The 14,621-nt window shown below is 46.7% G+C and overlaps 1 protein-coding gene and 1 long non-coding RNA gene across 2 annotated transcripts in view; one reads left to right on the top strand and one right to left on the bottom strand.

The window, feature by feature from the left end:
- Window positions 1-6,495: 6,495 nt before the first annotated feature.
- LOC144223814 (F-box/WD repeat-containing protein 12-like) overlaps window positions 6,496-14,621 on the bottom strand; it is a 33,110-nt gene continuing 24,984 nt past the window's right edge. The window contains exons 6-10 of the mRNA XM_077754593.1: window positions 13,068-13,226; window positions 12,431-12,641; window positions 11,219-11,397; window positions 10,992-11,119; window positions 6,496-7,066 (exon numbers count right to left, since the gene is read on the bottom strand). Coding sequence (XP_077610719.1) covers window positions 6,940-7,066; window positions 10,992-11,119; window positions 11,219-11,397; window positions 12,431-12,641; window positions 13,068-13,226 — 804 coding nt within the window. The 3' untranslated portion in view covers window positions 6,496-6,939. The remainder of the gene's footprint in view (window positions 7,067-10,991; window positions 11,120-11,218; window positions 11,398-12,430; window positions 12,642-13,067; window positions 13,227-14,621) is intronic.
- On the top strand, window positions 8,163-10,816 carry LOC144223810 (uncharacterized). Its single transcript, XR_013332838.1, has 2 exons — window positions 8,163-8,271; window positions 10,385-10,816. It is a non-coding gene; the product is annotated as an uncharacterized LOC144223810 (long non-coding RNA).

Below are 14,621 nucleotides of genomic sequence, written 5' to 3'. Positions count from 1 at the left end.
ACACTATGTTAAACAACAGTGGTGAGAGTGGACATCCCCATATGTTCCTGATCTCAAGGGGAGAGCTCCTAGTTTTTCCTCATTAAGGATGGTATTGGCTGTAGGCCATTCATACATGGCTTTTATGATGTTCAGGCATGTTCCTTCTATCCCAACTTTCTTGAGGGCTTTTATTAAGAAAGGATGCTGTATGCTCTCAAATGCTTTTTCTGCATCTACTGACAGGATCATATCCTTTCTTCAATTGATGTGATGTGTCACATTGATTGATTTGCAATACTGAACCAGCCCTGCAGCCCAAAATGAAAGCCACTTAATCATGGTGAATAATTCTTTTAGTATACTGTTGAATTCGATGTGGTAGTATCTTGTTGAGAATTTTTGCATCCATGTTCACCAGGGGTATTGGCCTGCAATTCTCCTTTTTAATGTTGTCTCTGGTTTGGGAATCAAGGTAATGCTGACTTCATAGAATGAGTCCAGAAGCTTTCCTTCCATTTCTGTTTTTTGGAACAGCTTATGAAGAATGTATTTACTTTGCTCCAAATGTCTGGTAGAATTCCCCTGGAAAGCCATCTGGCCCAGGACTCTCATTTCTTGGGAGATTTTTGATGACTGATTTAATTTCTTTGCCAGTTATGGTCTGTTCAAATTTTCTATTTCTTCCTGTTTGAGTTTTGGTAGTGTGTGGTGTCTAGGAATTTGTCCATTTCTTCCAGGTTGTCCAGTTTGTTGGCATATAATTTTTCATAGTGTTCTCTAATAATTGTGTTTCTGTCGTGTTGGTTGTGATTTCTCCTCTTTAATTCATGATTTTATCTATTTGGATTACCTTCCTTTTCTTTTTTAAAAGTCTAGCTAGGTGTTTATCAATTAGGTTTATTCTTTCAAAAAAAAAAAAAAACAAAACCCTGCTCTTAGATTAATTGCTCTGTTACGCTGGTGGTTGTTTTTTGTTTGGATTCTATACGATTTCTACTCCAATCTTTATTGTTTCTCTTCTCCTACTGGCTTTGGGCTTTCTTTGCTGCTCTGCTTCTAGTTCCTTTAGGAGTGAGGTTGAGTTTGTATTTGGGATTTTACTTCTTTCTTGAGATAGGCCTGGACTGCAATTTATTTACTTCTTAGAACCACTTTTGTTGCACCCTAAAGGGTTTGGACTGTCGTGTTTTCATTTTCATTTGCTTCCATATATTTTTCAATTTCTTCCTTAATTGCCTTCTTGACCTAGGAGTTCTTTAACCTCCATGCATTCAGAGGCTTTCCAAATGTTTTCTCGTGGTTGTTGATATCGTTTCATAGCGTTGTAATCTGAAAATATGCATGGTATGATCTCATTTCTTTATATCTATTGAGGGCTGTTTTGTGACCCAGTATGTAATCTATCTTGGAAAATGTTCCATGTGCACTCAAGAAGAGTGTGTATTCTGCTGCGCTTGGATGAAAAGTTCTGAATATATCTGTCAAGTCCATCTGGTCCAGTGTATCATTCAAGACCATTGTTTACTTATTGATTTTCTGCCTAGCGGATCTTCCCATTGCTGTAAGTGGAGTATTAAAGTCACCTACAATTACTGTATTCTTATCCATAAGATTGCTTATGTTTTTGATACATATATATATTTGGGTGCTTCCAAATTGGGTGCATAAACATTTACAAGTGTTAGCTCTTCTTGATGGATAGACACCATAAATATGATATAATGCCCTTCATCTCATAAGTCTTCAGCTTAAAATCTAGTTTGTCTCATATAAGAATGGCTACTCCAGCATTCTTTTGACTTCCAATAGCATGACTGATGGTTCTTCATTCCCTCACTTCAATCTGAAGGTGTCCTCAGGTCTAAAATGAGTCTCTTGTAGACAACATATAGATGGATTTTTTTTTTTAATCCATTCTGATACCCTGTCTTTTAATTGGAGCCTTTAGTCCATTTACATTCAGAGTTCTTATTGAAAGATAGGGATTTATTGTCATTGTGTTATCTGTGGGTTTCATGTTTGTGGTGATGTCTCTGGTCCTTTGTAGCCTTTGTAGCATTCCACTCACAGAGTATCTTACAGAGATTAGGATCTCTTCCAGGGCTGGTTTAGTGGTCATGAACTCCTTCAGTTTTTGTCTGGGAAAGCCTTTTCTCTCCTCCTATTCTGAATGACAGCCTTGCTGGATAAAGGATTCTTGGCTGCAATTTTTTCCTACTCAGCACTGAATATTTCCTGCCATTCCCTTCTGACTTGCCAAGTTTCATTGGACAGGTCTGCTACTACCTTTATGTGTCTATCCTTATAGGTTAAGGCCCGTTTGTCCCTAACTGCTTTCAGAAGTCTCTTTAGCTTTGTGTTTTGACAGCTTCACTATGTTATGCCATGTTGAAGACCTATTTTTGATTCTGAAGAGAATTCTCTGTGCTGGATGGATTAGGATTTCTGCTTCCTTACCCAGATTAGGTTAGTTCTCAACTATAATTTGTTCAAGTAAACTGCTGTCTCTCCTTCTTTTGGAATTCCTATGATCTGGGTATTATTACATTTCACCGAATCACTTAGTTCTCTAATACTCCCCTCGTGGTCTAGTGTTTTCTTCTCTTTTTCTCAGCTTCATCATTTTCCATAACTTTATCGTCTATATCATTTATTCTTCCCATTGATTCCTCCATCCTTGCTATCATTGCATCTAGTTTATTTTACACCTCATTTATGGCATTTCTTAATTTGTCGTGACTATTTCATAGTTCCTTGATCTCTGCAGCAATAGATTCTCTGTCTTCTATGCTTTTTCAAGCCCAGCTATTAATTTTATGATTATTATTCTAAATTCTTGATCAGATATATTGTTTATATCTGTTTTGAGCAATTCTCCAGCTGGCATTTTTTCCTGGAACTTCTTGTGAGGAAAATTCTTCCATTTTGTCATTTTGGTTAGTTTTCTGTCCTTTATGTGTTTTAATTACTTGTTATGTGTCCTGCACCAGCAAGCACTATATTAAAGAGGGGTCATACACTGTCCAGGGCCTGGCCCTTCAGGAGGTGTTTTTGGAGTGTGTTGCATGCTCTTTGTTGTTGTGACTCTGGATGCTTTATCTTCTTACTCCTGGTATTGGTTTGGACCCTCCACCAGGTGTGGTTTGAATTGTTTGTTGAAACCCTGGAAAAAAATTTAAAAGAGAATTGATGGTGAAAGAAGCCTTAACCCATAGAAAAAGAGAAATGACAGGGGCAGGGAAGAAGAAAAAACAATTGACCAAAATTCTCTGATTGACCAGAGAATCAGAGAAACTATATGGTTTAATCGAGAGAGAGAGAGAGAGAGAGAGAAAGGAGGAGATACAGAAGAGGTGTAAAAAGACTAGATTAAAAGTGTCTGCTTATACAAATGAACAACCAGAATAGAGGAGAAATGAAAGAATGGAAGAATGTGTGTGTGTGTGTGTGTGTGTGTGTGTGTGTGTGTGTGAGAGAGAGAGAGAGAGAGAGAGACCAACAATCAAATCAGAAAATGCAAAACCGCTGGACTGATTATCTGTGCCTTGGAGCTGGTGGCTGTGCTGGTCTGGAGGAGGGGCTGTTTGGTTCATTAGCATCAATCCTGCTCTTGTTACCAGGCACAGAGGGGGTGTGGTTTGTGGAGGCAAGTCCTGCCTTCACTGTGGGCTCGCTGTCACTTCCGTGAAGTCCCATCTTGCGAATGGGGAGAAAAATGGTGAAACCTCAGTCTCTCCTTCCTGGACTGGGTGTCCCAGACTGCTCTGTTCAGGCCGTCCTCACAGTGCTGCAGGGGGACAAGCAGGCCAGGTTGTCTCGCTCCACAGTCTGCTGCACCTTCCAGGTGCTCGGCTGGGATTCAAACCCTGATGTCTTAAGGGATCCTGCCCCACAACCCCCAGTTCTGGAGTTTGTGCCTCTCTGCCCAGCCAGCATACGAAGGGCTTCTGGCTGGTGCGCGCCTGCAGAATCTTTTGTCCTTGGAGGCTATATACCTTCTTCCCACAGTGCTCAAAGGGCAGGACTGCTCTGTCAGAACGCACCTCCGAGCTGGCCACCGACCTCCCCCTTCCCCCAGGGCATGTGTGTAGGGCAGCAGGCCCCAGTCCAGAGAAAGCCCTGAAACCCTGGATCGTGTCAGAATTGGTTCTTTCTCTGTTTCTGTTCCCGAGGACGTGGTCTGGAGAGGTTTTTCTCTTGTCCAAATACAATCCTACACTTCGGCAGCTTCTCTTTCTCTTCCCTTTGTCTTTTCACAGAAGGGGTCCCTCCCCTCCATGCCTACACTGTCTGTTGTATCTCTCCCAATTCACAATCATGCACCTATGGCCTGCCAAGCTGTCCCCACGAGCCCATGGAGAGCTTTCGGTCACTCTGTAGCCTGGAACCCCAAGTCTTCTGGCCTCAATACTGCTGTGTTTCAGGGATGAGGGAACTTCAGGTCCCACTCCTTCTCCACCTTGTTGACTCCTCCCTCTCCAGGGGAATACTTAATTATAGTGATCAATGTCACACTTGTTTCCAGCATCAGTGGTAACATTTCTGGTTACACATCTTTAAGCATATTTGCTATTTCATATTCCCTTTATCCAGTTAAGAATATTCTTATTTTGTTATAATTTCTACTTAGATTTTCTACTTAACCCATCTATTATTTAAAAGTGAATTTTAGGAGTGCCTGAGTGGCTCAATCAGTTAAGCATCTATCTGACTCTTGGTTTCAGCTCAGGTCATGTTCTCACAGTTTGTGTGTTCAAGCCCTGTGCTGGGTTCTGCGCTGACAGCATGGAGCCTGCTTGGGATTCTCTCTCTCTCAAAATAAATAAAAACAAACTTTAAAATAAAAGTGAATTTTAAGAGTGACTGTGTGTGTCTGTGGTGACTGTCTTTTAAAAAGGAATTATTATCGTAGCAATTAGTATTTTAGAGATTGTGAAGGCTTCACCTGTGGCCAAGAACTAGGGAAAAGTTTTCAGTATCTTCTATCTCTACTTAATACAGACTATCTTGGGCTGCACCTGGAGTAACAGAGGCTCTGAGGAAGTTTGAGATCCGGCCGCTGGCAGGAACCAGAGGTGCTGCTAAGGCCCTCATGCTTCCCTGGGAGCGGCAGCCCTTGAGGGGAAAGAAGCCTTAGAGCTTCGGTTGAGAGGACCTGGGAGCATGACACACTTCTGTTTCCCCCAGGCTTTTCCCTAAGGAGTCCATCTGCCAGGGTCTCCCATGCTCCCTCCATTACAGCGGCTCTCCTCCTAAACCTTCCGTACCACAGAGCCGGCCTGGGCAGGGCCACTGCACCCAGACGTGACATCATCCAGTGCTGCTGCCAGCACACACCTGGGCCTGGCGGGCTGCCTTCCCTAAGCGCTGACCACACTGCTTCCCCAGCTGCCACATGTCCACGCCTCTCGGGTGGCCTGTACCCTCAACATTCCCTTATCGGACCTCCCCCCTTTCGCCAACATTCCAACCCCTTTATTGTGTCTTCAGCAAAAACTCTTCTATCTCAACTTACCTGAATCTCCTTTATCTTCTGAACAGCTATTTCCTTTCTTGCTGTGTCATGTTTTTTTGTTTTTTTTTTTTCAGCGAATTGTTCGCCTCCTCTCCCTCTCCCCATGGCTGCAAGCAGGATGCACTAGGACCGCTGAACACAAATCGGACTGTGGTGGGACAAACAGAGATTTCTGACTTCCAGCTGACAAAGACTTCGCGTTTCCCAGTGCACACACTATGTGAGGTGTTCACACGAGGGGGCTGGGCAAAGGATACAGGGATCCACTGTACTGCTTCTGCCGATTTTTCTGAAAAATTATCCCCAAATAAACCTTAGATCTTAAACAGGGGGAGGGTATAGATCTTCTCCTTGTGGGTAAATAACTGCATCTGGACTTGCATGGGACACGGGTGCCATGCTGGGTATGAAGCCCGCGTACTGGGGAAGGGGTATCGGTACCGGGCCGCTGAAGCGGCAGGCTGCAGTAGCAAGCTTTTCCTCCTCATTGTCGGTCTCTGTGAGAACCTTTCCTCGTTCTGAAGAACTTTTCATAGCGTGAGTCCTGACTGGGAGCTGCTCTAGGGAAGCTCAAAGGGCCAAACTCTCCCATCCCAGCCCAGGTGGCATGGGCTTGCGGCCAACTCAGAAAATCACACTCACATCTGGTGTTCCTAGCCTCGAAGTCCCCCTTCCCCAGGAGCAGCTGGGAAGCTTTCAGATGGTGTCAGTGGCACATGTGCAGTGGCAATGGCATGGACGTGTCAGGGACGCGGCAGGCCACACCTCGCTGGAACAGGGCCCTGCTTCCTGTGGCTCCGTCTGTTCCTCCCGCCTCCCCACTGCCCCAGTGCACTGCTCTATCTCCTCCCAGTAAATTCATTCCTTAGTGTTAGTTAGCTAGTTCGGTCCCTGTTGCCTGCAGCTGAGAACTCCAATGAGACGGCCACCAAAGCAGCCGGGCTTCCCTGTGGACCGACTCCAGGGATGCCATCGCACAAGATACAGAATGGCATCCCTGCAGTTAGGCACTGTGGTGCCACACGACCATTTATTAATGTGTGTCTAAAGCACGTAACAGTGGGGGGAAGAGCCATTTCCTTACTTCATTACATATCTGAACCACAGCATCGTCCGAATACAACCCCCCCACCTTGTACTTGGACCTTCTCACATCCACTCCCCTCTGCCACTTGCAATCTGCACAAGCGTGGGCAGGTGGCATGGCAACTGGACAACAGGCCATAATGGGTCACCCTCCCATTACTGGTCCTGTTCCTCGTCTGAAAAATGGAGACATCATACCTCCTTCACTGGCTTGCGAGAATTAAAAAAAAAAAAAAAGTCACATAGCATCGCGCCTGGCCAGTAACAAGCATCCGAGAACCGCTCATTTCTGTCTCAATGTTGATAAATAATCATTTAGTTTGTATGTAGACAAGCTCTTCACCAAAGTGAGATCTTCAATCGATGCAGTCATCTGAGCCACGCTGTACTCTGAAGCAATAGGACCTCAGAATACTTGTCCCAATGTTTCTGGCTTCCACACCTACAATGCTCGTACTGTCGCCTTCCACATGGGTGAATCCGCTGCGGAAGGAAGGGACAGGGTGCACGTTAGCTTGAGGAAGAGACACGTGGGTAAGTAGCTAAGCCTTTACAAGGAGAATGGAGCATAACGTCCAGACTGTCTCCAAGCAGCTCGCCCCATGTGTGCGGACACTGCGGTCACACTAGCAGACAGCAGGACAGTCACGTTCTGGAGCAGGAAATGTCAGCTCAGGGCCCTCCTGACAGTAGCTGCCTGAATCAGGATTCCAGCTGGTCTAGAAACTTCTCCTGATAGAGGAGAACTGGTACCTAATCCAATCCTGGCAGGGCAGAATCATTTCCCTGGAAGTGAGAATCAGCCCATCAATTCCTGACCAGTCTCAGTGAAAGACAAATGCCGGAGCTCACAGGGCCATTATTTTCCAAAATGTTCTCTTCGCCTACAAAGACCACACCATGCTACTCTGAGGCATGACGGAGAATGAGTGGGTGAGAAAACCAAACCAACCGAACCACAGAAGGGACTGGAGTTTCCAACAGGGGCTATTCCTCGTCATAGATTGCTTCTAAACACTGCCACTTTGGCTTTTATGAAATCCTTTTAGCTTAGAGTGAATTCCACACTGACTTACTGAGTTTAAAGAGCAACTGAAGTTCTCCTTAACTTAGAAACTACTACCAAGAATGGGAGGTGGCATCTCCAGACTCTCAGAAAACCACAGCATCGGCTAGTCTACACAGGGGCTGGGTAGGGAGTGGGCAGCACGTTCGGGCAGCCAGTGGTCCTCACAGTTTGTCGGCAAAAAAAGTTGAACTAGCATCTGTTTCCTTTCTTGTTCTCTTTAGAGAATTCCTTAGTCTTTTTTCTTCCAGAAGTTTTAGTAAGAGTGCAGAGCTGTGCTACCATCACCTCCATCCCGTTGGATTTTCATCACTGCAAAGGATGTGTGGCGCGCATCTGCAGTGAACCCCTCCCGCGCCTAGCCCCTGGCAGCCGGGGTTTGCCTTGTTTCTACAGACTTGACTTTTCTAGAAGGGTCATGTAATTGGAATCACACAACGTGGTCTCACACATCTGACTTCTTTCATGCAGCACAACATGCGGTCTGCCCACACTGCCTGCGTCTGTTCCCTGTCACTGTGGAGACATTGTCCCGACTGGATCTATCCATTTACCAGCAGATGGCTACTGGCACTGTTTGCACCTTGGGAGTGTGTTCAACAAAGCTGCTAAGGACATTCAGGTACAAGCGTCTGTGTAGACGTAAGTTTTATTTCTCTTGGGTAGGCATCCGGGAGTATGCCGCTAGGTTGCTGGTAAGTTTATATTTCACATACATACCGGTTTTCCCTGTTTTCTTTAGAGAATCAATAGGTATTCACAAATGATAACGTTTTAGGAAACTGAAAAGCTCTCAGAAAGGACTGGTTATGCCTTGCAGCATTCAAAAGATGCTGGAAAAACTTTATGGGGAACAGCATGAAACAAGACAGCAAGCTTTACTGTTGCCAAACAAAGCTCCCCAAGAGAAATAACCACTCAGCAAGGATTTCTAGAGGAATCTGTTTTGAATTAGGAAAGGGGCATAATTCATATCAAGATCCATTCCAGGGTCCTGATTAAAACACATTTTTAATTATAATTTTTTAATTTTTTTAACATTTATTTATTTTTGAGAGACAGAGACAGAGCACAAGCAAGGGTGAGGCAGAGTGAGAGGGAGACACAGAATCCAAGGCAGGCTCCAGGCTCCTAGTTGTCATCATAGAGCCCCATGTGGGGCTCAAACCCACGAAACACAAGATCATGACCTGAGCTGAAGTTGGATGCTCAACTGACTGAGCCCCCCAGACACCCCTAAAGCACAGTTTTAAAAAGATACTTCTTAGTATCCCACTTGTCACGCTGACAATGGTGTCATTTCAGTGAGGGATGTGTTCATTCTACATCCATGTCATTCAGCGCATAAAAACAGATGCAGAAAAGAGGATTCTAAGACTGCTACCCACTCAGCATGAAGGAACAGTCATTTCAGTGAACGGATATGTTGTGTAATGCATGTCGTATTTGTTTAAAAAGACGTGTAAAAAAGAAGTTTCTAAAAGTGCCTGCTAAGTTGAGAACAGTGTTATTTCAGTGAAAGGCCGTTCTACCCACTCAGTGATGATGTAGAGAATTCTTCAGAGACGCGAACAGAACAGAGAGGAAGAGGAGTGTATTTTGAGGGAGCACGACCCCGGGCAGGCAGCCTCCCCACGCGGCCCCGTTCCAGCGATCATGAGGACAAGTGTGCGCTGTGTGTCCCTCAGAAGACGGAGGCTTTCCTGTTGCTGGAGGAGAAAGCCATCACCCACAGTCCGAGTGGCTGCAGCCTGTAAGTGGGATCCACCCGACCTGAGAGGCTTGTCACAAAGGCCTCTGTGGTTACTCGCAGACTCAGCACCAGAAGGCTGTGAGGCCCCCCCCCCGCCCTTAGGGCAGGGGCAACTGTACCGGGGCATTAATTTGCAAAAGTACAGCACCTGCAGATGTGAATGTGGCCTCAAACTTCAAAGGAATTTAAGGAGGAATTCTGAGCAAAGAAGCAACTGACGCCAAGTCCTTCTCATAATGAGCGCATTAGGGCCTGGGGAGCTCAGTCGGTTGGGCATCCAACTCTTGCTTTCAGCTTAGGTCCATGATCTCACAGTTTGTGGGACTGAGTCCTGCATCAGGCTCTGTGCTGACAGTGCACAGCCTGCTTGGGATTCTCTCTCTGTCCCTTCTCCACTCATTCATTCTCTCTCTCAAAATAAATAAACTTAAAAAAAAAAAAAAAAAGAATGAGAGCATCAGGCTGTCCAGTACAGTTTGTTTAGAAAGTTAAGAGACAGGGTTAAAACCTACCTAACAGGCCAGTTGTCTTAAAATTTAAGTTAAATCTCTACTTAATTCTTTATCTTATCAGAAAGTTGAGCTGTTTACTAAAAATGAAGATTCTTCTGTGTTAATTAGAAGTTTGCTTTAATAATTATCTTCAAATGACAACTGAAAACTCAGAAATGAAGTAGGTTTGCTACGGAAATCTGTATTGTTTAAAATATTTGGTTTTGGGGGGCGCCTGGGTGGCTCAGTCAGTTAAGCAACCAACTTTGGCTCAGGTCATGATCTCACGGTTCGAGCCCCGTGTAGGGCTTTGTGCTGACAGTCAGCTCAGAGTCTGGAGCCTGTTTCAGATTCTGTGTCTCCCTCTCTCTCTGACCCTCTCCTGCTCACGCTCTCTCTCTCTCAGAAATAAATTAAAAAAACATTAAAAAATATTTTTAAAAAATAAAGTATTTGGTTTTGGGCTTAGAATTTTTTCACGTTTGCCACAGGAGGTCGAATCTACCCCAGACGCCACACCAAAGAACCGACGGCTGTCAGTGATCTCACTGCGAGCAGCTCAGGGGGTATGATCCCTACAGCCCAGCCACTTTGTAGAACTCACTGTGGCAAGAAGAGACATAAGTGATTCCAAAATTCTAATCGTAGAACCCAAAGCAACACTGCATTCTTTGGGACCTTTACACCTCATCCCGACTCCACCACCACCGGTACCAGGTGAATGGTTTCAGAGTCACGTGAGAGCTGGATGGCAGGGACATGCCGCCCTCCTGGGCTCCCTGTGCATCCCCGTGGGGCTGTGAGAAGAGCCACATCCCAGAGCCTCTGTTTCATCTGGAAAAGGGGGTAACACCAGCTGCAGGTGGTGGCTTTGGACCTCACAGGAGATAATGTACATGATGCTTAGCCTTTTTTTTTTTAAAGCAGAGTAGGAAATAGCATCTGAGCAGTGACTTGTCTCGGTCCCCAGACAGTGAGGGGATGGGGGCTAAGACCCAAGTCCCAGTCACACCCTTTCCAATGGCCTCCTTACAGATGCCGCTGGCAGAGCAGGTAAGGCCACAGGCAGGCAAAGTGAAGGGAAGCAGAAGCGGTTACCTGGCCCATCTGTGGGAGCCCCCAAGCAGGTGATAGCAGCTCTTGAGGACGGGAGCCTTCTTTTCCTTATTCCACATGTAGACTCGCAGGGACAGGTCGAAGGAAGCAGTGACAACTCGGCTCTGGTCCTTGAAATGAAAATCCAAGTGAGGCGGGGCCGCGGGCTCTGGGGGCGGGGCCGCAGGCTCTGGGGGCGGGGGCACGACGCAGGCGTGGCCCACACTCACCACCCACATGGATGTGATGGGCCTCTGGTGGTCCTGGAAGACTGCCAGCTGCACGCCGTGGATGGTGAAGAGTGCCAGCTCCAACCCGGACACCAGCAGGATCACCTGAGAGCCATGGCCCTTCATGAGGTGAGGAGGCATCATGGTGTCCGGTAGGAGGAACCTTGCCACCTGTTGCACTTTTTGAAATAAAAGCACACAGACTGTCATCTCGTGAGAGCAGCTGGGGGTCTGGAGTACACCGGCCTCACCTAACATGCCATGCTGTGGCACTGAAAAGAGCAGCACCTTTGTGATCACACCTGAATTCAGTCCCGACCCAAGCATTTACCCCCTGGCACCTCCTGTTCACCAGCTCTCCAACACCAATGCCAACGCCCTACTTAAGGGCACTCCGAAGATTGTAGGCAATCTACATGTGGAAGTGATGGCATCTTCACACGTACCATTCGGGGAATGGGCCCCCCGCGCTTCCCCATCTACAGCAGAATGATGTAAGAAGTGGCCACGTGAGAACTATGACATTTACAACATCTGCCAAAAACTCCTGTGGACAATAAATGCTATCTTTTATACTGTGTGGTGTTCCTTATTTAAAAACAATTAATTGTGTCATTTCCTGATGGTGTTTAGCACCAGGAAAAACAAAATTACCTCTCTTGAAGAATTCGTGCTTGTATCAGACAAGGGATTATATTACACATCCCATTTCCTTTTTTGCCTTGGCTGCTAGGAAGCTCAATATAAAGTTTATTGTCAAATGATAATATGAAAACAAATGAAGGTAATACAAATGAAAAAATGCTAAGGGCCATAGGGCAGGCCAGGCAGTGATGTGTGGTGTGGGAAAGTGGAGGCAGAAATGGAAGAAAACTGTGGGTCTTTTTTCCTGCTGGCCTGGGAGCTCCTTGGGGAAGAAACTGCACACTAAGGACTGAGAAGAGTGCATTTGTCAGAGTTGTGACAAGACAGTGAGGAGAGGCGAGACTACGTGGCCAGTGGTTACCGTCTGGACTCCAGGGCCCCACAGAGGGCCCTGCCCGCAGCAAATGCTCAGCCACTCAGCCAGTAAGTACAGTCACAAACAACAAAACGTTTGCTGGGCCGCCGTATTCACTGAGAGGGAAGAGAAGTGCCCCAAAGGAAACCCAAGCAATCTGTGCTTGAAGCACCACAGCGCACCGGGGACGGTCCTGGTATGAGGACCCTTACCCACAACGTCCACTCCTTCCTGCGACTGCTTGGTCCCTAGCTCGTAGGTGGTGACGACCAGCTGCATGCTGTTGTCATTCCTGTGTGTCACCATCAGCCTGGCAGTCTCATCAGGGGCCCAGCAGGCTCTGCAGGTCAGCCAGATGGGTGGAGTGGCAGAGGCGGGAGGCCTGTCTTCCACGGGACACAGCAGGGAGCGAGTGTGGAGCACCTGGGGAGACACCCACGGGGTCCTTGCCGCCGAGAACCACCGGGGAGAGCCGGGGACCCACACAGTGACCTCACTCTGCCTCACAGGGTTGCCTGGGCACCCTCGTTTCCAGATTGGTCTCACCACATCCCTTGCCCACCAGTCCCAGCTCGGTCGTTGTGACAGGACAACCCGGCCAACAGCTCTGGTGGCTGGGGCAGCGCGTGTCCCCGGCGTGCCTCTGTGTTCCTGTCCTGCCCACGTGCAGGCTGCCCCAGACGTCTCCCCTGCCCCTGGACCATCCTATCTGGTCCCAGTGCTGTTGGAGGGCTTGGTCCTGCACCAGAAGCCACCGTCCCAGACGCATTGACAAGCCTGGGCACGGAGCCCCCCACCTTGCGGGCACAAAGGCAGGCCCTGGAGTAAGGGACATAGGCCACCACTGACCTTCGGGCCCAGGTCTGAGTTCTGGGTGGAAGCGAACACCCACTGGCAGTCAGGAGAGCAGAGGAGGCTGGTGGGGCTGCTCGGGGACACACGGGTCCTGGACCGCAGCTGCAGCTGGGGCACTGTGAGCGCGTACAGGAAGCCTTCGGCACAGGCCACCTGCAAGGCAAGGGCTGTGCTCAGCACGTGGCCTCACCCCAGGACCGAGGTCAGCTGCCTGACCGCCTCCCTGCTGGGGCAATGCCACCTCCTCACACCAGGAACAGACACGTCCGAACCGGGGGTAAGCCTTCAGAGTGAGCCCTCCACTCCCTCTTCCCAGCCACCAGGGCAGGACCGCCGGTGCTCCTTCTCCGTGTGTGTGGTTTGGTGTTAATCTAGCTGCATCTCAGGGACGAGACAAGCTGTGAACCTCTATGCTGCACCACCATCTTGGAAAAAAACTTTCACCTACTTTTTTAAAAGGACATCTTTCCACAGGCATTTACACATGGAACCCTCTCTGGACTTTGTATTCTGGTCAACTTACATAAAGATACCTGTTCTGACTAGTCAAGAAAACACAAAAACTTCACAATGCACAGAAAATGGCAGACAACATTCAAACAAAGTCTTTAGAAGGAAGTGAAAGTAAATGAGAAGCAAAACTTTTTAGCTGATAGAACCATTCCCCAAAGAACAACCAGGAATCAAGAGACCAGTACCATACCCCGACGTGAATCAAATATCACAAAATGAGCATGCGCAGACATGAAGGAACACCCTGTATCAGAAATTTAACACTCAGACCAAAATGGACAAAAAGCCAAGATGTGAAATAAGAGTTAAATTAATTCAGGAAAGATTATGAAGAAAAAAATTATCTTAAGAAAGACTAGCAATATGCCTAAGGGAGAATACATTCTACTGGACCCATAAGGACACTAAAGAGAAGAAGGAAAGTGGGCAAGAGAACAAAGATGGAATAAAGAGCTAAGACGCGTCCAAGAGCAGCTGTCCAAGAAGACAAGCAAAGAAGATCTAGTAAACATACAAGTGAAGCTCCTGCAGGAAAAGCAAACAATTAGCAGGATAATACTTAAAACTCATGTACAATGAAACTTTCTGCAAATCAAAGAAAACCTGAATCCATATATTGAAAGGCTACATATGTTCCTGGAAAATTTGACTCAAGACAGTCACCACAGACACCTCACAACAAAACTACTCACTTTAAATATTTCAAAAGTCCTTTGGGTCTTTGATTTAAAAGTCCAAGTGTCTAACAAGGGAAGTCAAGGTGGAAGTAGACTTTTCAAGAGACACAGACACAGTGAAATAATATTTCACAAAATTCAAGACAAGTATGAGCCAGGGATTTAGGGCCCGTCCAGACCATCCTTCAAATCTCCAGGCTACAGAAAAGCAGTGTCAGACTCACAGGATGCATCCATGAGACTTCCTTTGGGATCTATTACTAAATGGGTCCCACCAGATCACACGATACAGGGAAAATGTCACCAGAACTGGTGTGGCTACTAAGTACACTAAGGGTCAAAGAATTAAAAAAAAAAA

The sequence above is a fragment of the Crocuta crocuta genome, unplaced genomic scaffold (assembly GCF_008692635.1).
Source record: "Crocuta crocuta isolate KB4526 unplaced genomic scaffold, BGI_CrCroc_1.0 scaffold1300, whole genome shotgun sequence".
NCBI classification, from domain to species: Eukaryota; Metazoa; Chordata; class Mammalia; order Carnivora; family Hyaenidae; genus Crocuta; species Crocuta crocuta.
The sequence above is the reverse complement of the archived record's forward strand: the minus strand, read 5'-3'. Positions and strand labels throughout refer to the sequence as shown.